Here is a 26,682-nt window from a genome sequence, read left to right as displayed (position 1 = left end):
CAGATACCCGGATGACGAGCTTATATAGTGGGGGTGTGACCGAGCCGCGGGGTTTCTGGGAGTTGTAGTTTCTCGGGCCTAACACAGCGATTCTATAATCAAAGCCAGTCTTTTGCATAGAGCAGAGAGGGCACCAGGGCTGGAGGGGGCAACATGGCGGCGCCCATCAGAACTGTCACTGGCTGCTGCCCAGCTGCATGGAGGTTTGTGAGGGCTGTGTGCCCACGATCTCATTATACACAGAGCCACGGGAAGGAGACACATTTCGGTTTCCAGACTGTGTCTGAAGAAGAGAAGGGAGAGAGAGGTAAATAACTGAGATAGACCAGTGTTTTGGCATGGCACTTCGTTAAGACATGAGCTGTTGTATTATTTGTATACTAATTTACTTTCACAGTCTTTTAAAATAACTACAAACATAAATAAACATAATATATTGAGTTTATGGTGGGATTTTCACAATTGAAACAGATTGGCGGTTGCTTACTCTGGATTAATTTCAAATATAAGTGCAGGATCGCAGGAGAACCAAAATAGGTTGAACTTGATGGACTGGTGTCTTTTTTTCAACCTCATCAACTATGTTACTATGAGTTTAGAGTTACATCATATATTGAGTTTTTAGTTTACATTATTCCAGCAAAGAAAGGCTGACTTGTATTTTTAGTTATTTATAATCAGTTATTTATCATTTCTGATTCTAAATTCATCATTGCCATAGATCCTATATTTAGATTCTGCACACTGTCTAAATAGATAAATATTAATAGTTTGATGAAAGGCAGTGTTATAATTAGAGATGGGCGGGCTCGGTTCCCCAAGATCCGAACCCACCCGAAGTTTGCCTATCCGAGTACCGAGCCGAGCAGGCTGTTGAAGCGAGAAAGAAGTGCAACTGAGGAAAAAAGTTAACTGCCGATAAAAAAAAAAATTGCCAACATGCCATTCTACACATGCAGTGGCAAAGAGAGAATGAGGCCTTCACCTTTCTCTATTAGTGGCAGATCAAAAAATGTTACCAAGCCTTCTTCTTGTACGGTCACTCGTGACCAAGCAAGACCAAGTAATTTGGAGTATAAAAGTGGTGCAAGATAACAGTAAGGCATTAGAGGATAATGTTTGCTCTGAATCAGAAATGACACCAATCCCTGGGGAGAGTCCATCCACCAGTGGTATGTCTAATCGTGAGCATTCTGTTAGTGTACCCATAAAGAGGGGCCCTTTCAGAAGTTCTGTTGATGTGTGCCTGAACAGCCCGAGTGTAGCTGGTGATACACAAATTAAGGATGCCACTTTGGAATTAGAAGAGGATGAGGGGGAGATTTGTGTAGGTGCTAATGATGAGGATGATGCAGACAGATACCAAATTGCCTTTCTCAATTTCTATTTATATTCTAGACTCTATAACGGCAGAATCGTTTTCTATTTTACTCCTAGTGGAGAGGGGGTCTGATGCAGACAGATACCAAACTGCCTTTGTCCATTTCTTTTAATATTCCATTCTACAGTCTATGCAGGTTGCTTTTTTTCTATTTAACTACAAGTGCAGGGGGGGGGTTCATAGACAGCCACCAAACTACCTTGGTCCATTTATTTGTTATATTGTTCAGTCTATGCAGGCTGTTTTTTTTCTATTTAACTACAAGTGGAGGGTGTAATATACACCCAAAAATGATGGCTACATTGCCAATAGTCAAAGATGGAGGAGGAAGACAACCAGGTTTGTCTGTATAATTTGCAGGCAAGTGTTAGAATTAAGGACGGCCTAATAGGGATTAAACTGTTTTTTTCATAATTTATTAGCTTTAGAATTACCTCACTTATCCAAGAAACTGGTGGAGCACTAAATTAGGTTATTTTAGACCAAAAAAAATTGTATTTTTTTCAAAAATAGCAAAACAAAACCAAATATATAGTTTGTTTGGTACAAGCTTATTTTCCTGGTTGTATATACTTTAGATGTAACTTTTTTAACCATTGTTGCTTACTAAAAGGCATCGTTATTTCATTTTTAGTGATGCATGTACTCTGTATTTGTATCAACGTTTTCCATGTTTCCAGTATTGACATACGGGTTTATATGCGTTTTCACACATGGTTTTCATTTGCACTTCAGACTTTAATCATTCCTGACTGACGGAAGAAACATTTTCCCTTCACTTCAACGTGTCAGCATGGAGCACTATGAACACCATTGCTAACTGAAAAAGCTCTAATGTTCATCCTTAGACACCAAATCAAATATACTTATCACAAACTATAATATATTTTATGAACACTGAAACATATACAAATGTACATAAAAACAAAGAAACGTGCACACTATGAACTAAATAGGCTTATGTCAATACTGGAAACATGGAAAGTTTTGCTACAAATATACAGTACATACATAAATTGAAATGACGCTACTCATTACCCTCATTCACCACTATATTCCGCCATAATCCAATGGTAATTCTTGAACCATTTAAAACCATGGAAAATGTCCTTAATTTGAAATCCTAAAGGGAGAACCAAACCCATATTTTCTTCTTTAAATCCAAATAGTAAACCAAGCAAAATCCTTTTCTTGTAATTCACTGGAAGAAAAAATAAAATGAAGATTGAATTAAGATGATGCAAACTATTCAGTTCTGCACCTGCCACAGAATGATACTTAATTCTCCTTAGCCACTCAGCCAATCAGAAAGAAGAAACAATTACCAGTGCTGTGCAGGTCCATTGATATTTATGGCCCATTGATATCTTTAGCCCCCATTAATTTCTATAGTCCAATCATTTAATTGGAATTTCTAAGACCTGTATAAACACCATTGAAATGAATAGGCTACGGAAATGAAGGGGGAAAAATAAAGCACAACACTGGTAAAAACGCTTGTTTAAACCCCTAGAGGATATGTACGAAATGTGTTCATGAGTGGACTACTTCAAGCGTGTGACATGCTTTGAATGCAATGAAATGGAACAAGAAGCATCCAAAAGAATGCAATGCAGCTGTAGGTGGGAGCAAGTGCAAACACAAACGGGTATGGACACATTGAATGGAATGCATTCTATTTTAACAAATGGGTGTTTGCTTTGCACTTATAAACACTAGTGGTTACCTGGCCTGAGAGTCAGCTCTGGGTGAACTGTAGTAATATATTACATCAAGGTTAGTATAGTATACTAGTAAAGGTGTGCAGTTTAATTATAATTAAGTAATTAAATATGTAACCCTTTAACTGAGCATAGGCATAGCTCAACAAAGATCTAAGCTGCAGACCAGCTTTGCATGTAAGACCTTTACTGTGTTGTAGTGCTTGCCACAAAGAGTGTAAAACGGTAGTTAGTATTAACAAAAGGTTGCTATAAAGTAATAAATGCAGCTACTTATCTCAAAGCATTTATACCCAAAAAAGATAAAATCATAATAAAAATCTAAAGAAAATGGAGGATAAGATCTAGCGCTTCTTCTAAAAGTCAAGGAACCAAGCAATTTCATATAAATATATCAATTGCTAAAATAAATCCTTAAAGAACTAACACATACATAGGCAAACCGAGGGGAAGTTTCCTAGTGCCTGGAAACCCCCATCCAAGCCTGGGGCACTGTATAATTGAGGTGGCTGGACCCTGCCCTCGCTTCACACGGCTCTGCTTGAAAAGGGAGAGCTGCGTGCACCTAACAGTATTGCATGCAGCATTGCCTATGTATATTATAGGGAAAGGAAGAGTTGGAGAGCAGCCAAGCACTTTCTTATATTATAGCCACGCCCCACATGCATGCTGGTCACGCCCACTGGTGGGGTGGTGTGGAAACCCCCCTCTACAAATCCTGCGTTTTCCCCGGACATAATCCATATGCATAAAAAGATTCAAAAAGTCAAACTTTTGTGGATCCACTGATCGAGAGCCTCTTCTGATTTATATGCTATTAAAGCCCTGAATTTCCTCCCCGTAACTTCTCCAACCACAGTCGTCTATATGTATGTAGTAAAGACTTGTTTCCAGTTATCCACGTTATTGCAAATCTCCAAAAGAACTCCTCTTCATATATAACACGTGTGGTTTTTCTTATACGCTCCAATTCATATAATAAAGAGGGAAAGAGGAAATGTATGTTTTATGTATATGATTATGTGTTAGTTCTTTAAGGATTTATTTTAGCTTTTGATATATTTATATGAAATTGTTTGGTTCCTTGACTTTTAGAAGAAGCGCTAGATCTTAACTCCATTTTCTTTATATTTTTATTATGATTTTAGCTTTTTTGGGTATAAATGCTTCGAGATTAGTAGCTGCATCTTTGAATAGTGCGCCTGCGGAATCTGTAATTTTGTTTTTGCTATAAAGTAATACTTATAAACTATATCGGAGGATACCGCGGTAATGTTTTTCTGTTTACCTAACCAGCCAACTGGTCTGCCCGCAGGTCAGACCTATGCATTACCCTTGGCCTTTCTGGTACATTGACATTGATTAAATAAATTACCTAGGCAAATGATGAGTGCAAGATGCACTCTTTTATTATAGATATAAAACACACAACACAAAATATTAGGAAATATGTGATAGTACCAGAGGGTACACCACACTGCACACTCCTATGTCCTCATTACAACACACAATCCCACCTGCAGAGCCACACTTTTCAGTTCTCTACTCACATGGCAGGGAGTGAGCTCAATGTCCTCCCGCTTTTGTAGGTCCAAAGAGAAAGCACTGTCAGTGGAGGCTTTGATGGGAAAAATAAAATAATATATATATATATATATATATATATATAATTAGCCATAATTTTTCATTATCAGATAATTGTTTACCGTTGCCCGGCGATGCTTCACCTGGTGAATAATGATAACGAAAAAGGTTGTCTGGTCCATGATAAAAGCACCTTATTTAAAACTAAAATATGAAACAAAGTAATATCAGTGTGCAAATGCTGTGCTACTATAAGAACACCCCCCCACACACACACACACCCCTTAATTTATATATTTTATCTCTTAATCTGTCATTCCGGGCTTCTATACCAGACTTTGGTCTTTTTTTTGTTTTTTGTGCCCACACTATAAGCCCCATTGTCTCAATTTAGTCTGGAGTATAAAGATCTAGATTCCAGGTTTGAATACCGCAGGTTGTCTAATTCCATAATATGTATAATTTTAGAGGGGGTGCAATTTATTTTGAAGACAGAAAATTGCCATATTCACCAGAATTGCAAAACGTCCAACAGGCGTATGACAAGGAAAGTCACCATGTCAACCTTAAAACAGATAACAGATCCTCCAGGTTGGCTGTACATCTACAACCTGTGCAACTCTATCTGAAAGGTTTTGGTGCCTGATGCACACAAAAAATACATATTTTTGGTTTAGTGGCCCTTTTAAATTTGCTTATCTTTGCTTCATGTTATCAAATAATTATAAATCCTATGATGCCACTTTGTATAGGTATCCGTAAATATATGACCAAAGTGCAAATGTTTATATTCTAATTGCTTTTTACTTTTGATTACATTCTTAGTGTATCGTGTCTTTGAGAGTGTTTCTCAGAACTATGATGTAATGAATGACTCAATGAGCCTTGGAATACATCGGTTGTGGAAGGACTGGCTGGTACGTCTCATGCACCCAACACCGGGCACTCAGCTACTAGATGTAGCAGGAGGAACAGGTAACAGGTTGTATTTTCATGGAAGTGCTTAATTTTAAAATGAGGCAACTTATACTGTTTATTCTTTACAGGTGCATTTAGCTATGCATTGCTATATGTATGCAAAAGCAAGGCTATGGTTTCACTTTATCATATAGAGCTGTTTTATCAAGTCTTATTTTATTATTATCTTTAATTTATAAGGCGCCACAAAGGGTCCGCAGCGCCTTACATAACATACCAAAGACAGTGATCCATGACATAACATGATACAGAAAGAACAAAAATATATACACAGACATGGTAACATGGTAATGCAAATCCAATTATTACTGGGACAATGAGTGAAAGTGATGGTAGAAATTAGCGAAAAGTAGGCCAAAGCTTAAGAAAATATTGGCCTGCTTCCCTAGCCCTAGGTACAGAGGGTGTTGGAATAGTAAAAGGAGTACACAAGGAAAGAGGGCCCTGCTTCTGAGAGCTTACATCCTAAAAGGAAAGGGGAGACACAAATAGGGTGGTACTAACTGGGGGAGATAGTTAGGAGGAGGACTGATAGACTTGAGTAAAGAAATGAGTCTTAAGGGCACACTTGAAGCCTTTGAGAGTAGATGCTAACCTGATGAAACATGGAAGATCGTTCCACAGCTGGAGCAGCCCGTGAAAAGTCCTGGAGATGGGAGTGAGAAAAAGTGATCAGTGAGGCAGCGGTCAGAGGCAGAGCGGAGGGTGCGGCTAGGAGTGTAGGTAGAGATGAGATTGGAGATGTAGGGAGGGGAGGATTGATTAAGAGCTGTGAGGGTGAGAAGTTTAAATTTAATTTTGTAGGCCATGTGGAGCCAATGTAGTGACTGTTGGAGGGAAGCAGCACAGATAAGGCGGCGGGAGAGAAAAATGAGGCGGGCAGCAGCATTGAGGATAGACTTAAGAGGATCAAGGTGAGAATCAGGTAGGCCACAGAGAAGGAGGTTACAGTAGTCAAGGAGAGAGATTACAAGCGAGTGAACAAGGATTTTCGTAGCTTCCGTGGTGAGAAAGGGGCGAATTTTGGATATATTCTGAAGGTGGAAGTAGCAGTATTTTGAGAGGGACATAATGTGAGGCTTGAAGGAGAGGGAGGAATCAAGGATGACCCCAAGGCATCAGACTTAAGGGACAGAAACGAGGGTAGTATTATTAACAGAAATAGAAAGGGGGGAAGGTGGGAGAGTCCTGGAAGGGGGGAAGACAATAAGTTCAGTCTTGGAAATATTGAGTTTAAGGAAGCGTTGGGACATCCAAGATGAGATGGCTGAGAGACAGCAGGAGACACGAGACAGAAGGGAAGGTCAGTGGATGAAAGAAAGATTTGGGTATCATCAGCATAGAGGTGGTACTGGAGGTCAAAGGAGCAGATGAGGACACCTAGGGAGGAGGTGTAGAGGGAGAAAAGCGGGGGGGCCAAGAAAGGAACCTTGAGGAACGCCAACAGGTAGGAGAAGAGTGGGGGATGTGGAGTCATGTGTAGAGATAGAGAAGGAGTGAATGGTGAGGTAAGAGGAAAACCAGGAGAGGACAGTGTTGGGTCCTGTGGGCAAGTGGAGGGGGGAGAGGAAGAGAGAAGGATATGGACTTTATCTGCAGATACCGGAGTGAAGGAAGAGAAGGAGGGTGAGCTAGCAAGAGGGGTGGGGAGAAAGGAGATAGCAGTCGCAGAGAAGGGTGGGAAGGGGGACAGAGTGGGCAGGGAGGGGGGAGAGGGTGGGGTAAGAAGGGACTGCAGGGAGATGTCATGACGTATAGACTCAATCTTGGAGGTGAAATGAGTAGCAAAGTCGACAGCAAAGAGCGTTGGGGGGAGAGGGGAAGGGGAGAGGAGGGAGTTGAAGATGGCAAAAAGCCGACAGGGGTTGGAGGATTGGGAAGAAATGAGAGCTTTAAAGAAAGATTGTTTAGAGAGCGATAGGGCTGAACTGTAAGAGGCAAGTATGAACTTGAAGTGGAGGAAGTCAGCATGAGTGTGTGACTTTCTCCAGAGCCGTTCTGCACTGCGAGAGCATTTTTGAAGATAGCAGGTAAGTTTAGAGTGCCACGGTTTCGGCGGGGACCGACAAAGCTTGATGGTGACAGTTGTGACAGAGTCAAGTGCAGGGATAAGAGTGTGATTGTAAAACGAGACAGCCTCATCGGGGCAAGAAAGATGGGTGAGAGGAGCGAGCTAAGGGAGGAGGAGAAAGTGGTAGGATCAACTGTGTCAAGATTATGCCTGGTGAGAGTAACCTTGCAGGATGGGGACGGTGAGAGGGGAGGAGAGATGCTAAAAGAGAGGAGATGGTGGTCCGAGAGAAGAAAAGGTGAATTAATGAGGTCAGAGACAGTACAGACTTGAAAAAAACAGATCTAGGGAGTGGCCACTGCGGTGGGAGGGAGAGGAGGTCCATTGAGAGAGACCAAGGGAGGAGGAGAGGGAGAGAAGTTTGGAGGCATCAGGGTCTGAGGGATTGTCTATAGGGATATTAAAGTCCACCAAGATGAGGGAGGGAAGATCAAAGGAGAGAAAATGACTATATGAAAAATATACTATTGCAATGAGGGGGTGCTCTTTCCATTTGTAACATGAAAGGGAATAGGAAAGAAAAGTAATGGATTGTCAGAGCACTCCTATCTAATCTAAATAAACATATAAATATTGTACCGGGCAAATGCCTTTATTAAATGTATTGTCTTAAAAACAAATCAGTACAAATAGTACTAATGCCCTCATTGGTAAGAAGTGAAATATAAAAATAGAAAGAATGATGGGAAAGAATATTGAAGTAGTGTTTTAAAAATAACCACAGATTGTGGAGCCAGCAGAAAAAGCAGGGCTCTATTATTCAAAATTGATCCAATCCTTATGTCTCCTATTAACACGAGAAGTGTATTATACAAGATGGAAAATATACATTGAATGATGTTAAAATAGGATGTCATATAGCCATATATTTATGGAAATAGGGACTAGCATATATATCCCTTCCAAAGGGTGAAAAACAATGGAAAAGCCTATATTACTGTAAATAATGTTACTTTAGGGTATCACTATCTGATGGTTGCCTGAAACATATATTAAATATCCATGTAGGAACTGCATCCATTCTCATATTATGTAATAAACGGGGTCTAACCTATTGGTAATACCCCTATCAGATATAGGCTTGTTAGTCTCCCTTAATAAATATGACTAGTAATAGACTAGGATCCAAAAGCCTTATATTTAATCTTATATTCCCATCACAAGTGTATGCTAACTGTAGCAATTGCTCAGCTATTCACTGAATTATATGACCAGCGCTACTAGGAATGGAAAAGCCTATATTACTGCCAATAATGTTGCTGTAGAAAATGAGGGAGCCAGGTGGCAAAGTGATCAAGGAATTGGGAGGACGGTAGATAACAGCAACATGTAGGTGGATTGAGTGGAATAGGCGAATAGAGTGAAACTCAAAGGAGGAAAAAGAGATGGGGGGGACAAGGGGGAAGAACCCGAAAAGAGCAGCAGAAGGAGAGAAGTATGCCGACGCCACCAACTTGCTGTTCCCCAGGTCTGGGTGTGTGGGAGAAGGACAAGCCCCCAAAAGAAAGAGCAGCAGGAGAAGTAGTGTCCACAGGGGATAGCCAGGTTTCAGTGATGGCAAGCAGGTTGAAGCATCTAGAGATTAAGAGATCATGGATAGAGGTCAATTTGTTGCAAACTCACCTGGCTTTCCAGAGACCACAGGATAGAGGAAAAGAGGGAAGAGGAGAGATGTGGATGAGATTGTTGTGGTTGCTCGACTGCAAGGGTGATTATGATATGGAGCAAGGGGCATGACAGGGAGAGAGGGTAGGAATTGGATGAGAAGCAGAAATAAGAGGGGATTTGTCAGGGGAGTAGGCGTTGGGGGAGGAGTGAAGATGGGGCAGATAAGGGGGTTTATAAATGGGAGAGGCAGAAGGTAGGAGTGACGTGAGGGAGGAGTTGAGATGGGGCAGATAAGGGGGTTTATGAATGGGAGAGGCAGAAGGTAGGAGTGACGTGAGGGAATAGATTACCTGGGGGGAAGAGAGGGAGGTGGTAGGTAGGAGCAGACTGACACTGAGAGAAGAGCAGTGAAGGGGACAAGAGGGAAAGGGTGTGAGTGGGGAAAAGGAGGAGAGAGGAAAAGATGGGGGAGCAGCGAGTCAGATCAGGGGCACAGAAGAGAAGAGAGGAGTGAAAAGGAGGAAGACTATGGAAAGGTTGGGCAGAGGGATAGAGGGAGAGGACAGAAGTTAGAGAGGAGCAAATCATGATAAAGCTAGAGAAGGTGTGGAATAGACAGGTAAAAGTAATCCAGAAATCAAGGATGGTAAGGGCTAACAAGTGAAGTGAGGAAGTGGTGAGAGAAAGAAAGGTGAGTGAAGCGGTAGGAGAGAAAAGAGGAGGAAAATATGTAAAGCATGAGCCAGGGAATAGGAAGCAGTAAGGACAGCAGAGAAATCAGATGGGTGTGGTAAGAGAAACAGTTAGATTAGACAGTGACTTTAGGCATGATTGGAAGGCAATATTATAACATAAAGCATATCATACAAAGTGCACTATGCTGGTTATGTAAGTTCACAGGACAAGAGGGAGCCAGTTAAAAATACAAGCTAAGTGGGGCAACAGTGTGGTTTAAAGGTGGGAAAACAATCAGCATAAGTGGAAGCAGCAAGTGCTATTAAAACTACAGCAGCCAAAATAAGTGTGAGAAACAGATTAGCAGGGAGTGTCCAGGCAGTTGTCAATGCAAGTGGTGGAGGATATCAGAGCTCAGGCAGATTGTGGAATGTTGTCCTCATGTAGTAGTGTTTGCAGGTAAAAGGTTCCCCTCCTGTTCTCCTCTCGTATATTGCTTACTATACTAACTAAATTAGTAATTACACTTCGAATAAATCCTCACTAGCTAACAGCCTTGGACTGCTGTTTAAATAGGTTCAAAAAGCCATGTGACCACTTTCATGAATTAACCCCCACTAATCCCACACTACAAACAAAGTAATACAATTCTAAAACAAACAAATTGAGGGTAACCATACCATAAAACTACAAGGCTGCACATATGATGATCTTATAATGGCTGTTATAGATTATTATGGGAGGCACAGTAGTTAGCATTGTTGCCTGATCCCCATCTGTATGACATGTGTATGTTTACCAGTGATTGTGTGGGTTTCCTCCAGGTGCTCCGTTTTATTTCCCACAATCCACATACTGGTAGATTAATTGGCACCTGACAGGCACACTTTACCTATTTTTCCCCTTTACATTCCTTTAATGTAAATATTTATTTAGATAAAATAAAGGCAATACTAAAACTGCTGGCAAAGCCAGGCGTTCATTAGACTGCCAGTGGGAAAGTGGTCATCTTCATAAAGGTCAACAATGTTAAGGACTGTCAAAGATTAAATGTATATATAACTCTGTGTGGGGGAATTCCGTTAGCTGCCATGTTCATTCTGAACATCTCGGCTGCGAGATTTTTACAGAAATCTCCGCTGATTTTTCCTCGCACCTCTATGGGGGGAAAATGAGCAGAGATTTTATTGTAGTAATAGTAAAAATGCTTAGCCGCGATGTTGAGGAACATTGCGGATCGCCAATGTAAGTTTGTTTATTGCCCATACAGGGCTATAGCATTAAACTTTGTCAGTATTTACGTTCTGTCATAGTATGCAGTTAAGCAAATAAAATTTGTTTTTAGAGGTTAAGCTTCTAATATTCAAAGTCTAAAACTGAAATGATATGTCAGCTGCCATAAAATTAAAACCTGTTACTTAAATATCTATCAAAACACTGCTTTAAGTAATGTTTAATAAAAATAAAATCCTCTGACGTAAAGTGGTACTTTGTAATCAAAAATAGTAAGAACATATTCTGTTTATTTTTTTTTTTTTTTTAAAGTTTTATTTTTGAGAGGTCAATAGTAAACATCAGTCCAAGATAGTATCCATAACAATCAAATCAAACAAATTCAAGGACCTATACATTCAGTGTATATCAAACAGAACTATTATGTTTATTTTTAATGATTAATACCTTTAAAAGAGCACTGTAGGTAAATTTAAACGCTCCTTCCCATAACTATTCCAACCATCCCTCCATTTTACATACTTTAAGTCAGAGGTGAATGGTGTATTCAAACTACATTTACAATGGTCGCCTTCATTTGTTTCATTTTGTTTTACAGGAGACATTGCCTTTCGCTTTGTTAATTATATCCACGCACAGAGGGAAAAACGAATTCGCAATGAGTTGAACTTGCAGCAGAATCTGTCTTGGTCGGACATCTCAAGGTCTTATAGTCAGGAGCAGAAAGGATCATTGATGGGTTCTCAGGCTGTTGTTTGTGATATAAACAAAGAAATGCTGAAGGTTGGGAAACAGCGGTCATTAAGTCTAGGTAACACTGAAGGTGAGCTGCATTTAAAGGAAAATGTTAGACAGATGTCTTTGTATCAGACTGCATAGCCAATCCTAATCTACCCCAGCCTTTGTCCTAGAAAATTGTAATTACTTTTTTAATTGTTACAGGGGTTTCCCCCTATTTTTATTAATGTGTATTATGGGTGTAAAATATAGGAACCATTTTTTAAGTCCGCTTTTTTTATTGCTTTTCTCAGTAGTCTGCCTTTCATGGAAGAGAGGTAATGGGGTTACTATACAGGATCACCTTCATGGCAGCACCCCCAAAAAAAGAGAGGGGAAAAAAAATCAAATTTCACCTGTAGGGCAGGGGTTGGCAACCTTTTTCTATCAGAGCGCCGGCTAAAATCTAGTGAAGCCCAGGTGTGCCAGTTGGGTGTGATCATATATATATATATATATATATATATATATATATATATATATATATACATACATACATACATACATACATACATACACGGCTGCCTAGAGAAATTCATGGCCCCAGTACAGCAACTTCATGTGTCTCCCTTTATAGTCAAGCATGGTAAAAAAAAATGTTGCGCCACCGCTCCACAACATTTTTTTACCATGCAAGTGGTCATACAATTGGGGGCGTGGCAGTACATCATTGGGGGCATGTCTAGCAGGTGAAAAGCACCAGGCCACCCTCTTACAGAAAAATGCATTACTCACACATGCCCCCTTGCTCAGCAGCTTTGCTCACATATGTCCCCTCTGCCCACATGCTTTAATCACACGTGTCTCCCTCTGCCCACATGCTTTAATCACACTCGCCCCCCCTCTGCCCAGCACCTTTCGTCACACATGCCCCTCTCCATCACCTTTAGTCACAAATGCCCCCTCTCCAGCACACCTTCTTCTTACCTTATTCTCCACTGCACAGCATGGGAAGATATCCAGCAGCCCACCGAGTACCATGTGACCACTGCAGTCACATGACCTGGCGTCTGAAGATACCTGAGCTGAAGGGGATTTAGCCACTACCAATCCCCCTGCACTCAATAATTTTTTTTTTAAAAAAAGTACTTTTAAAATAAAAAAATTATTTACAAAGATAGGTCTCCAGTGAGGACTCGGGCCACCAAGCAGGCCCGGCCAATTTGTAGCTGCCCCCTCCCCTCTCCGCAAAAAAACGTTATGCCGCACAGTAGTGCCCCAGTTCACATCATACCTCATAATTGTGTCCCCAATTCATCTTATGCCTCATAGTTGTGCCCACAATTCATACTTTGCCACAGTTGCCCCCAGAAATACATAGCTTGCCACAAATGCCCCCCGAAATACATAGCTTGCCACAAATGCCCCCCGAAATACATAGCATGCCACAGTTGCCCCAGAAATACATAGTATGCCACAGTTGCCCCCATAAATATATAGTATGCTACAGTTGCCCCCAGAAACACATAGTATGCCACAGGTGCCCCCAGAAATACATAGCATGCCACAGTTGCCTCCAGAAATAGCTAGCATGCCACAGTTGCCCCCAGAAATAGATAGCATGTCACAGTTGCCCCCAGAAATAGATAGTATGTCACAGTTGCCCCCAGAAATAGATAGCATGCCACAGTTGCCCCCAGAAATACATAGTATGCCACAGTTGCCCCCACAAATAAAAAGTATGCCAAGTATATGTGCCCCTCAATTTGCTGCCCTTACTTACCTTTGTAGACTCAGAAACCTGGGAGCTGCTTCAATAAAACAGCCGGTGATGGCTGAAACGGACCTTCTGCGCATGCGCAGAAGCTTCGTTTCGGCCATCACGGGCTGCTTTGCTGAAGCTGCTTCAGTAATGAAGCAGCTTCACTGTGGCATAATGAAGTATTGGTAATGAAGCTGCTTCAGTAAAGCAGCCGGTGATGGCCGAAACGGAGCTTCTGCGCATGCGCAGAAGGTCTGTTTCAGCCATCACCGGCTGTTTTATTGAAGCAGCTTAAGCCTCGGCGTGCCAGACAAAAGTGGTCAGCGTGCCACGTCTGGCACACGTGCCGGGGGTTGCCGCCGACCCCTGCTGTAGGGTGTCATGGCACTCGGGTCACTGTGCATTCACACTGTTACTTCTGCAAACAGAATCCTGGGACATCCCATAGGTAAATTATGGTGCACTTCTGGTTCATAACACCAGTGTTCCCTTGACAGGACAGGGAGACTGAAGAGGAAGGCAGGTGCCCAGTACCTAATAAATGCAGCCCACACAATGCTTATTACAATCTTTCTTGGGTAGAGAACTTATTTAAGTGTAACCTTTGCCTATATACAGTGGAGGCAGCAACTGCGTAGGCTAAACAATATTTCTGAGAGTGCTGCCTACTAGTTTACTAGAAGAAACTGTCTCTATCTCTGACTTCTCCTCCGCCTCTTCCCCAGTAGGAGTCCCTCAGGACTCCGTCCTTGACCCTCTGCTCTTTTCTTTGTACACCTCTTCACTGGGTAATCTTATCAGCTTCTTCGGCCTCCAGTACCACCTCTATGCTGATGACACCCAAATCTACCTTTTTATCCTGTTCTTTCCCTTCCCATCCTTAATAATAAGGTGTCCTGTTGCCTCTCTGCCATTTCCTCCTGGATGTCCCAACATTTCCTTAAACTCAATATGGCCAAATCTGAACTTATCATCTTCCTTCCCTCTAGAGACTCCTGACCTCCCACACTCTCCATTTCTATTGGTTCTACCATCATCTCTTTGTCACCCCAAGTTCAATGCATTGGGGTCACCCTTGACTCCTCCCTCTCCTTCACATTCAATCCCAATCCTGCTGCTTCCATCTCCACAATATGGCCTGGATCAGACCCTTCCTTTCCTCTGAGGCCACCAAAACTTTCATCCATTCTCTGATCATCTCCCGCCTTGATTACTGCAATCTCCTTCTCACTGATCTTCCCCGTACCCGTCTCGTTCCTCTTCAGTCCATACTTAATGCTGCAGCCCGACTTATCTACCTCTCCCGCCAGTCCTCATGTGCCTCCTCTCTCTCAAGCCCTACACTGGCTCCCCCTCCACTTCAGAATCCTCTTCAAACGCCTCACCCTCACCTAAAAAGTCCTCTCTAACTCCACTGCTCCATATCTCTACAACCTCATCTCCACTCGTACTTCTTCTCGCCCACTGCAGTTTTCCAACGACCACCTCTCATTCCCGCATTCAAGACTATTCCCGTGCTGCTCCCCTTTTCTGGAATGATCTCCCCCGTTCTATCAGGCTTTCCCCTAGCCTGTCAAACTTTAAACGCTCCCTCAAAACCCGTCTGTTCAGATTAGCCTACAATTCGTCTGCCTTACCCTGACCTCCTCTAACCCTCTTCTCTATCATTCTATGCTAACCTCTCTATACCTCGTTCCTTTCTACTTCCTTTCCCTCAGAGTTCTCGTCCCTTACCCCATCTTGCTACGCTGTGTCTCCTGTCAGTCTTTCTCTCACCTTTAGATTGTAAGCTCCCTTGAGCAGGGCCCTCTTTCCTCGTATCCTCCTCATCCTTTTTACCTTTGTCTTTCGCCCTCCGCCTCTTTTCTCCATTTCGTCACTTGACTCCTGCTTCTATTTTTCCTCTACTCCCTTGCCTCCACTTCTCCATCTCTGCCCTGATCCTGTATGTGGTGCCCACTGTATGTGGTGCCCACAGGGCACAAGCGTCAACCCTTATTCACTCCCCACCTCCCTTCTGCCCTTCCCTTTCTATCTGTACACTGGAATTCACTTTTACCTCTTTGCCCTATGCACCTTTCTCTGCTAAGTTGGTACTTGTTTATACTCTTTGCACTTTGCTTTTACTGCACTTTGTTTTTGTATTATGCCATGTATTGTTACCCTGTACTGTTATTACATGCTCTATATACGGCACTGCAGTCCCTTTGTGGCGCCTTATAAATAAAAGATTATAATAATTAGTGACCTCACTTAGCTATCAGGAGGTTGCCCATAAAATGGCTGATTCCACTGTTTATAGGCACCAGTAAACTATATTACCCTAGATTGTGGAAGAGTAGGTAATTTCAATTTAAATTGTGAAAATGTGTAATACCAACCAATAGCTTACTAACACTTTGTCACTTTTATTATGGACTGGCATAATTCATTCATTCAGAAGTTAAGTAACCAGAATACTGAGCACTTCTACAAGATGAGCAACAAATGAAATACATTTATTTTGTTAGTAAAATAGTATTAGAACCATGTCATCATAGTTTGATCCTATTCTGTGCACTGCTGGTTGGAGAAGTGTATATTGAGCATAAGCCTTTTAGTTAGGTATATTTATTTACAATACACAACTTGGTCACTAATTCTCAGGAATGGTGGAAGTCCAAGATATGTCTTCCTAGTTATTATAGTGGGGTAAGGAATTGGAGAACTGTTAAACCTTGTAACACCTTAATAAAGATCCTTAATATCCTTGCCAAACAGTATCTGTTGACATGTGTCACATGCAATAAGTGGCAACTGACACACCATTTTTACTTACAATGCATTCAGTTCTATTCTGTTAAATCATACAATTACTGCTACATGTGTGACATAAAAGATCTTTAATGACACAATCCAAAATATAATTCAGAAATGTGAAACTTGCTCATGTTTACTGCACATTACTTGAAAATCATTGTATGGCTATTTTTGTGTGCAGATTGGACCATCATAATTAAGTGATCTCTTTTCTGTGCGTACTCAGTATGAGAAATGTATAATATTTCGATTGTTCCATGTATTGTTCAACTCATAGATCTTTTTATTAAAATAAAACCAAGAGAATTTTTTTTGTATATGGGTTCTTTAAGTAGTTGTGGTTTTTCTCACTAAGGTCTATCTTGGGTAGCTGGGGATGCTGAAGAGTTGCCCTTTGCTGATGAGAAGTTTGATGTTTATACTATTGCCTTTGGAATCCGAAATGTAACCCATATAGACAAGGTGAGTAAGTAACAAAAACCAATGGTGTAGCTTCAAATCTTATTATGTCTATATCTACACACACACACACGGGTTTTTTTTTGCTTTGTGAGGACCCATGTCTGGAACATGTTGTATAGGGACACCCCTTTACTAATGCCCTGTCGACAGAATAATCATAGGGGTATGTGTAGGCGCGGTTTGTCACCAGAGTTACCACATGAGATTTACAATTTGACTTTGCATAAAGTACTGACACGGACTGCAAGATGGGGAAAGTGTCATGTATTTTGACTGTCTGAGGACATCCACATGCCCGCTTACACTGACACCTAGCCATCATCAATTCAGCAAGTTTGATCACTACTGTCCGGGTGAAGAGGAGTCATCATCGGGCAGAGTCGAGAACCAGCTCCTTCGGAATAGTCACGTCGGGGTGAGTCTTGTCGTTCTTCTCGGCATCTATATGCCGTACCACACCCGCCGGTGCACCCTGGTGTCGTGCCCAAGGAAGTCTGCCAATTGGTCCAGTTCTGTGTCGTTTAGGTTGAGGACCTTTGAGAGAGTGGCAATGTGCTTTTGAAGCTTCGTGGCAGACAGCATGTGGGGATGCTTGGCCCCACACTCTCGGGCAAACAGTTGTGTGCAATCGGAGACTCTGAAGTGTGACAAGGCAGCTGGTCTGGCGAACATGTAGACATTTTGGCTATCCACTCCACATTTGTCACGCTTTTCTGCGAGACGTTCCGTTGCAGGTTGCATGGCTGGTGTCAGCAGGATGGAGACTTTTCTCCCTCGTTTTCCTCGAATTTCAATCCGAGTGAAGTGACGGTAGAGCTTCCTCTCAACCTCGGAAAGCGCTAGGGACCCATCTTCGTGGAGATCCGAGGTATCTCTTGAGGAGAAGGTAGTCCGCAACATTTTTGAAACTTCCCCTTCCCTTCTTCGATTGAACAAGATCACCTGTGCCAGGGTGACTTTTGCAAGTAGTGCCCACAGTGGTTAACCGTAGCCTCGGTGAATAGTCCACTTCGGTAAGCTTGCTGCTTCTCATCAAGGTTCAAGTGCATCTTTTTTACATCGTCTGTGAAAGGTAAGAGCTAAGGCATGTTTCACTTGGACTCCTTAAGAGTTTTCAAGGCAGCCGATGAGATCAACTTGTTCCATCTCGCCTCACATAGCTTCCTGAAATTTCGTGTGTTTTCAACCGCAGCAGTGCAGCCCTCCATCATGGCTCGGCACTCCAAAATGCTCACTATCTTTTGCAGGCCGTGCCCGATCTTGAGTGCCAGCAAGGGCGTCTTAAATGTACCTGTCTCCTCGTCATAGCCAGCTACCAGCTTCACTGCGGTCTACTACTTGCAGAAAGTTTGATGGGGCGGTAAAGTCTTCCATCCTCTCCAAAGGGGTAGCTCTTCTGGCCTGTAGCAGTAGCCTGCCCATTTCTCTAAACTTCTGACTTATGTACTCGTGCCTGCCAACATCTGATCCAACCCAGTTGAACAGATGCTGTTCCATCTGAATGATGCATTGAGCATTTTTGACTGCGAGTAAGACTTTATCCTGGGTCATGTCACTCAAGAGTTTCTAAAAGCCACCACTGATGTCAGGTGGAACAGGCTGAGCAAAAGCGCACAGTGACTGGACTCTGTTCTTGCCAGGTGTGAGCTTGTTGCCCCTTGGGTTTAGCTTACATCTCTTCATGTGTCGTCAAGGTATTTCCTTGCAAACAAGCCCTGGCAGGCTACACAGTGCATGAAGCCTTCAGCATCCATCTCTTTGTCTGGAAGTTTGCATGGGACCAGAAGGCCATGGCCTGCCCTCATTACCTCAGCATTGTGTGCAAAGTTGCCCCTAATGTGAAGATGCGCCATTTGCATGCACCTTTCTTGCGAGTGCTTGGGGAATATCAAGGCCCAGGCTACTTCAGTCTCATTGCAGTGAACATGCTCCATGTGCCTGACAATTTTTAAGAGGGCTTCTCACAGTACAGTCAGTACTACTTTTTGTTATACACCCTGGAGCCATCACTGTTTCTGGATAGCGTTTGGACAGACACTGCGTCGTCTCTCCGACCCTCTGTGTTTAAAACACGGCTAGCAGAAGGTTGAGAATGGTCGTACATAGAACTTACCTCTGGGTACCTGCACTCTGCTGCGCTGTTGGGCAACGGGGCATCACCGCTGGTGTCTGAACCGCTCTCCTCCGAAGTGTCAGGGTCATACTCATCTCCACTGCTCTTGGGCTATAGTCGGAGATACCGGTGGGCTCTGTCATGCTTCACTGTCCCCGCTTTTCCTTCAGCAGCAGACTGATTTGACTGTGTCTTTACCTTCTTAAATCATCCTTCTATTTTTCCTTTAATACCATGTCTGAGTGATTTGGGAACACGTATCTTCACAATGATAAGGATAGTTCTTAATGTCTTTGGCTGTATGTTTGGGGTCCTTGTCCTGCTGCAGAATAAATTTGGAGCCAGACACCTCCCTGATGGTATTGCATGATGAATCATCACTCACAATCTTTGAGTCCAAAATGACTTCCACTTTATACCATAATATACTAGAGGAAAATATGAGGACATCTGACAGACAACTGCAGCTTGGCCGAAATTGAATCGTGCAACAGAAACATGATTCCGAGCACAACAGGAAATGTACAACTGAATGGCTGAAAAAGAAATAGCCAAGTCATAGACCACACCACGAGGTATATTTACTAAACTGCGGGTTTGAAAAAGTGTAGATCAGATTCTAGTTATCATTTATTTAGTACATTCTACAAAATGACAGCTAGAATCTGATTGGTTGCTATAGGCAACATCTCCACTTTTTCAAACCTGCAGTTTAGTAAATATACTCACAAAACTATTCTGTGACGGGACCTTAAGAGAGCTGTGCCTAAACAAATGCCCTCAAACATCAATAAACTGAAGCAGTGAAGGAGCAGTGGACCAAAATTCCTCATATACAATGTAAGAATCTGAGAACAGCGCTGAATCTGATTACTTCAAATTATTGCTGATGAAGGTTATTTTACAAGCTACTAAATCATGGGTGTACTTACTTTTTCACACACAGCTTCACTATGTCAGGGTATATATTTGTCATATCAGATTAGAGTCATCAAATTTTAAAACTTGCCAAAGACTAGTTGATTGATAAGTATGTTGTAAAATCTGTTTGTTAACGGTAGCGATCTCTAGCCTTTTTGTTGTGTACACGCCCCTGTATATGTTCTGCCACTCTTTCTCTAAAGGCCCTTGAAGAAGCATATCGTGTGTTGAAACCAGGAGGAAGATTCTTATGCTTGGAATTCAGTCAAGTCACCAACCCACTAGTAGCCAGGTACTGGATTAGTTATTACTATGGGCATACATTAACTTTGTCATTATTCTAGTCATTGTTAGGACCTCTTGCTTGAAACAGAAATCCTGGTCAGTCCATGCTCTTTTGTGGGTTGCATATGCAATAAATAATACACATATAAAAAACCATTCCAAATTCAGGGTAATCTTGACGTTGAACTAGGGCACATGGGAATCCTAGTGTTGGAGGTATATTTACTAAACTGCAGGTTTGAAAAAGTGGAGATGTTGCCTATAGCAACCAATCAGATTTTAGCTTTTATTTATTTAGTACATTCTACAAAATGACAGCTAGAATCTGATTGGTTGCTATAGGCAACATCTCCACTTTTTCAAACCCGCAGTTTAGTAAATATACCCCTTGTTGTTACTGATATGTTAGTAATTGATTTGAAAATGGCTAAAGGTGACACACCTAGATTTCCACATACTTTAGGGGTAAAACTGAGCTTTGTGATTATGAACATGTAGCATAGGTAGCACATTGCCTGACTTTGCAGCACCTGGTATTTAGCCTCTTAAGGGACATGTTTTGAATATTTAAAGGGTGCTACATAACATTATTTTATAGGGAAAGAATAATACCTACTTAAATCTAATGCGAAAAACATTTACCATCGCAAAGGGGTACATGGTTTTTAGTTTTGCTTTAAAGAAAAAAGGGTTTTGAAACCCTGTGTTTGTGGGTTTTATTGATTTAGATTAAGCAACAGTTTGTGAGCCTCAGGACCATGTGTCATTTGTTGCTGCATCTGATGTGTGAATAGGGCAGATGAACCTATACAGTTTAAAAAGCAGACATAAAATGTCACATAGTATTCATACAAACAAAAGATAGAACTGCATATATATTAATGTGCAGTAAAAGAGGTTCTGTTATCCTGTAGGAAGTTTGCAAATGGTGTTAACAAGCCACATACATATCTATAATATAAAAGCCTAGTGGCGTGTGTCTGTGTGTGGAAAAAAAACAAACAAGCTGCAGCGCCACCTGCTGGGCGGAGTTATACACTGACCTACTAAATTCTTAGCATTATCTAATATATAAAAGTAAAAGCCTAGCGGCGTGTGTTAGTGCGTGTGTGTGTGTGTGTAAAAAACTATTTTCTCAGAAAGGGCTCATCCAATTGACCTGAAATTTGGTATAGTGACATTATTTGACAAAAAAAATTAGAATAGTGAAGTCAGTTAACTTTCATCATCCCCCTTTCCCCCCGTGGGAGGGGTAGTAAAGGCTAAATTTACGAGTTGAGGGGTCAAACTCATTTTCGTGAGGTAATTTTACCTCATGAACGCACATTAAAAAGGGCGCTTGCGTCGGGAAGTAACGCTCTTCCCCTGAGGAGGCCTGGGCTAGGCCCAAATGCATGACAAGAACCTTTTTAAGACCTTAAGTAGCTTGATTTGACTAGAATGCATGAGTATCATGCACGGGTTAACGTGTGTGTGTGTGTGTGTGTGTGTGTATATATATATATATATATATATATATATGTATATATATATATATATATATATATATATGTATGTATATATATATGTATATATATATATATATAATTTTGGGACTTTTTCTTTAGTGTCCAATTAGTAATTGGTCACTTAGAAGTTTCTTAGACACACAGATTTATTTAGTGTGTGTGTGTGTGTGTGTGTGTGTGTGTGTATATATATATATATATATATATATATATATATATATATATATATATATATATATATATATATATATATATATATATATATATATATATATATATATATATATATATATAAAGGAATAAAGGAAACACGGCGCCACATAGTGTATTACCACAATAAAATATTGTAATAAGAGAGAGTAAAGTGGATGAGTCAGATGTATACTCAAATATAATAACTTCTCTCCGATAGGGCTAATGAAACCGAAAGGGTGATTAGATATATACAAAAGTGACAGCACACTGTGTTCAATGCCACCAATGTAATCACCAATAAACATATATCTGCGTACCAGATGATAGAACCAGAAGATGTATGAATCAGTTCAATGGAAAACTCCAAATCTGAGCAGCTGTTACCAGTAACGTCACTCATCCAAGTGTATAATTATAAAAACACAAGGTAACAAACATATTTTGGTATCTTTAGGTACTCATCTGGGATGTATTCAGAGATGTATGCATAGATATCAATCAGCTCATATGTAGATCTCTGCAGCGCTCCCACCACACTAGTACCACGATATCCAAACAGATGATGGAAAGGTCCTTAGACACTCCTCAACGCGTTTCGTCTGGTTAGATGTTCAGACTTCATCAGGAGGAAAAAATAGTATAAAGGGGAGGGTATGAATGACCAACCTTCTTTTCTAGGACATTACTCTGTCTAGCACTAACAAAATCAGCAGGAATCCACTTAGTAAATAGTGGTACCTAAGAAAACGTATAACAATTCAGAAAAAAATTAAGAAAACATACAGAAGGACTGCAGAGCATAAGTCAGTCATATTATACTATATGGATAAATTAAATTTTAAGTATACAACACTAATTCAATAATCTAGAACACAAATAGACTTGGGCTTGTGGGGGAGCTTAATGGTGAGTAAAAAACAAACAAACCTTTTATCCATAAAAATATCAGTGATAAGATTTGCACAGTCTGGTAATGACATTTGCTAGTTCCAGTGTCAATAGATGTACCTGTTGTATTTTTTTTTACCTCAGATGTCTGTGTGTAAGACTAAAACCAACCTGAGTAACCAACCAGCATATTAGGATGTGCACAGGGCTGGATTAACTGTTAGCCAATTGGAACACTAGAGCATTCACAACGCATTGCAACAGACATCCCAATAAAATGTGTGGAAAAATACAATAAAAAGGAAGGAATAGGTAAAACGCTTTGCCTATTCCTTCCTATTTGTTGTATTATTCTTTTTTTACATTTCCACAGTTAGGTGTGACTGTGACCAGTTTGTGTGCAGGCAGCTCCTTGCGTCATTCATAGTGTTTAACCAAAATATGTCTGAAAACTGTCTCCACAAGAAAACAAGTTCATACATCCAACCTGTTCCCATCTTCTTGGCAGGCTTTATGACCTATATAGTTTCCAGGTTATACCAGTGCTTGGGGAAGTCATTGCTGGAGACTGGAAATCGTATCAATACCTAGTGGAGAGTATCAGGCGCTTCCCTCCTCAGGTACCATTTGTGATGTTCAGTGTGGGAAAGAGTTACATGTACACTTACTGACTGCTTGTTGTATTCATTACTTCTACTATTTTATCGCCTGTATAGGTATGCATAGATTATTATAAACTAATGTCTGATCTAAGTAGAGTGAAATGACACCAGTCAGGATTAGGAGCAGCTACAAAGCATTGATACTGGGACAAAGTATTAGAGGACATTGTAGTGTAGTGTAATGTTCTCCAACTGGAGGCCCATGGACAGAATGCATCCTTCTAGAGAATCCCTCCCCTTTACCCAGGCCTTGTGAACATCCATATACTCCTGTATATGATCTTTGTATGAGGTACATCTTGCAAAAGAAGTTAAAATACTATAGTTTTAGGTGGGTCACATAGTCAAAAATGTGGACAGCACTAAGCTAGCGGAGGAATCTGTGGCTGTATTATGCTGCGTGGATTAATACAGATTTTTTTTTCATTGTCTTCGCCTGTTTTTTCCTTCACTCTAGGAGGAATTTAAAGAGATGATTGAAGATGCTGGCTTTTTCAAGGTCAACTATCACAACCTAACGTCTGGTGTTGTTGCAGTCCACTCCGGTTTCAAATTGTGATACAGACAGCAGTAAAACACTCTTACAATGATGTAAATCAGCCATAATGATCTATAATGATATGCAGACTATTTTTGGTGAATACATGCTGTAATTTATTTTTTTACTAAAGGTTTTTTTCATTTCAGAAGCTGTACAATAGACAAATAGATAAAAGAAAAAAAAACTGTCACTCTGGGGATTGTAGCAGTGATAAATACTGTGTTCAGCTGCGTGTGATAATTTGACAGTGTAGCGATAGTAGCTGGAAAATATACATTTTATTTACATTAAAACGTTTTAATGGTAAAACATTTTTCCTGGCTCATGTTTTTCCGCTACTGTTGCATGCGAGATAGTCCTGAGGTGGTAAAGTTTGCACGGACGTTGAAATTATAGGAACACATTGTTTGGAGGACACACTCTCAAATTATTATGCAAGTCCTATTTAAAAGCTATTGTAGAAATTGATGTGAAGTGCAATGATTTGCACGGTGCTGCAGGATATGTTGGCACATTATAAATATGCTGCCATTGTGCTGGTGGTTTTATTGCTGTAAACCTCACAACTGAGTGACATCACAAAAACTGACAAGCCAAACCCATGATAATCTTTTTATAGTAATCTCATAGTATAATTTCTTCACTGTATGAAGTTTGGAGTTATTACTTCTACTTCATGGCTTAATTGCAGTGTTTGATAAAATCCATGCATCATGCACTTTGAATAGGTGACCAATGCATTAGTCTTTGAAAGCATTAGAATAATTCTTCAATAAGTTAAACTCCACCCATGAGTATAGCTTTTTAAGCTTTATTCATTGTAGAATGAATCACTTCTTTTTGTTATGTTCAGAATAAGAATCCAGATTTTGCTAAGCACACACTGCAGATAATCCCAGTGTAAACATAACAATTGCAGAGTATAATAAACTGTAATAATGTTTTTCTATTATTGTTATTTAAATGACTATTGATTTCTCAAAATATTTTTAATAGAGGGTGGAGGGAGGTACAGAAAGTAAATGGGGGTAGGTTGGGGGAAGGTTATAGGTCAAACTGCATTAGTACAATTGTAGAGACATCTCATTGCTGCTGCCAAGTACATCTAAATCAATTTATAACTAATGTATTTGTTTGCAATTAATTAAGGGATCTATGTATATTTAATATACATATTCTCATGTTATGAAAGGCCTCTGTTACGGCAAGAGGAGGGCAGTTGGGGATTCAGGGTTTTTTTCCTCCAGGAGATGTATTTTGGTTGGCCAGGGTGCGGGTGGGGGGAAGCTATGGGGTAGGAGTAGGTGAGGTGCTTTGGGATCACCCTGCCAGGTTAAGTAATATTTATATGATAACTTCAGGTTTTGTTAGAGAGGTTCGGCCTTAAAATGCGTGGTCCATGGAGACCAAGCACTCATGAAACTGTTCAAGGCGTTGTGTAATATACGCGTTATGTACTCATTAGATTATTCATCCTCTATTGATCACATGGGTTAGTGTAAGTGGCTATGTGTTTTCCCAGCCGCTGGCTATTTGACACTTGGCTGCATTTAAAATGTTTCAAAGGATAAAGGGACGGGGAAAAAGGGGGGCCTACATAAGTCGCACTAATGATAGAGCATATCCCGTGTTGCCTTTTACATATTAATATTTTATTATGTACGGGGTGCTACCATTCCTTAGAGAGGCAGATGAAAGTTTAATGAAAGAAGGGTTTAGTGGGTGCACAAATGCTCTAAATCTTAAAAGGAGTATGGAACACTTAAGACGTAACTTTTATTACTGACTTATCAGCGAAATATAAAATGAAATGAAAAAAGTTAAAACGTGTTGTGTACTTAAAAGTTCACTGGATGCTCTACTCCATCCCATTAATCAATAATAACATCCTTATACTAGATCCTATTAGTATATATAACAATATTAATTGGCCCAATGGATCAAATTATCTCACCACGTCTGGTTTAGATAATATAAATGAATGGTCAAGGGTATAATAAAGAGTCTCTATAATATAGCCATATAGCCACGACTAAGCACATATAGCGAAACGCACGTCGGCGTCTCGCTGGATGCTTCCACTTACCTATTTATAAATCCTCAGATCCTTTGTAATACTCCTTTTAGATCCAAAGTTAGATGGAGTTTACATTAGGTAGCTAGCAATACACCTTATATAAATGAACGAAGATTACCTGCTAGCTCACCGTGCCTCATAGATCCTTTGATAGCTAGATAGCGAAGGGCATTTTCTAGCCAGCCAGGAGGGAAGTTTAATAACCTATGGCTATATTATAGAGACTCTTTATTATACCCTTGACCATTCATTTATATTATCTAAACCAGATGTGGTGAGATAATTTGATCCATTGGGCCAATTAATATTGTTATATATACTAATAGGATCTAGTATAAGGATGTTATTATTGATTAATGGGATGGAGTAGAGCATCCAGTGAACTTTTAAGTACACAACACGTTTTAACTTTTTTCATTTCATTTTATATTTCGCTGATAAGTCAGTAATAAAAGTTACGTCTTAAGTGTTCCATACTCCTTTTAAGATTTAGAGCATTTG

General features: G+C 40.6%; 1 protein-coding gene across 1 annotated transcript; it reads left to right on the top strand.

Annotated features, from left to right (window-relative positions):
- Positions 1-19: 19 nt before the first annotated feature.
- On the top strand, positions 20-25,047 carry COQ5 (coenzyme Q5, methyltransferase). Its single transcript, XM_075215049.1, has 7 exons — positions 20-307; positions 5,512-5,661; positions 11,850-12,074; positions 16,885-16,991; positions 20,229-20,317; positions 23,410-23,521; positions 24,021-25,047. The coding sequence occupies exons 1-7, from the start codon at positions 154-156 to the stop codon at positions 24,120-24,122; spliced, it is 939 nt and encodes a 312-aa protein (XP_075071150.1). The 5' UTR covers positions 20-153; the 3' UTR covers positions 24,123-25,047.
- Positions 25,048-26,682: the final 1,635 nt, after the last annotated feature.

Source organism: Mixophyes fleayi, chromosome 1 (assembly GCF_038048845.1).
Source record: "Mixophyes fleayi isolate aMixFle1 chromosome 1, aMixFle1.hap1, whole genome shotgun sequence".
Taxonomy (NCBI): domain Eukaryota; kingdom Metazoa; phylum Chordata; class Amphibia; order Anura; family Limnodynastidae; genus Mixophyes; species Mixophyes fleayi.
Note: the sequence above shows the minus strand (reverse complement) of the source record. Positions and strands in the feature narration are given on the sequence as shown.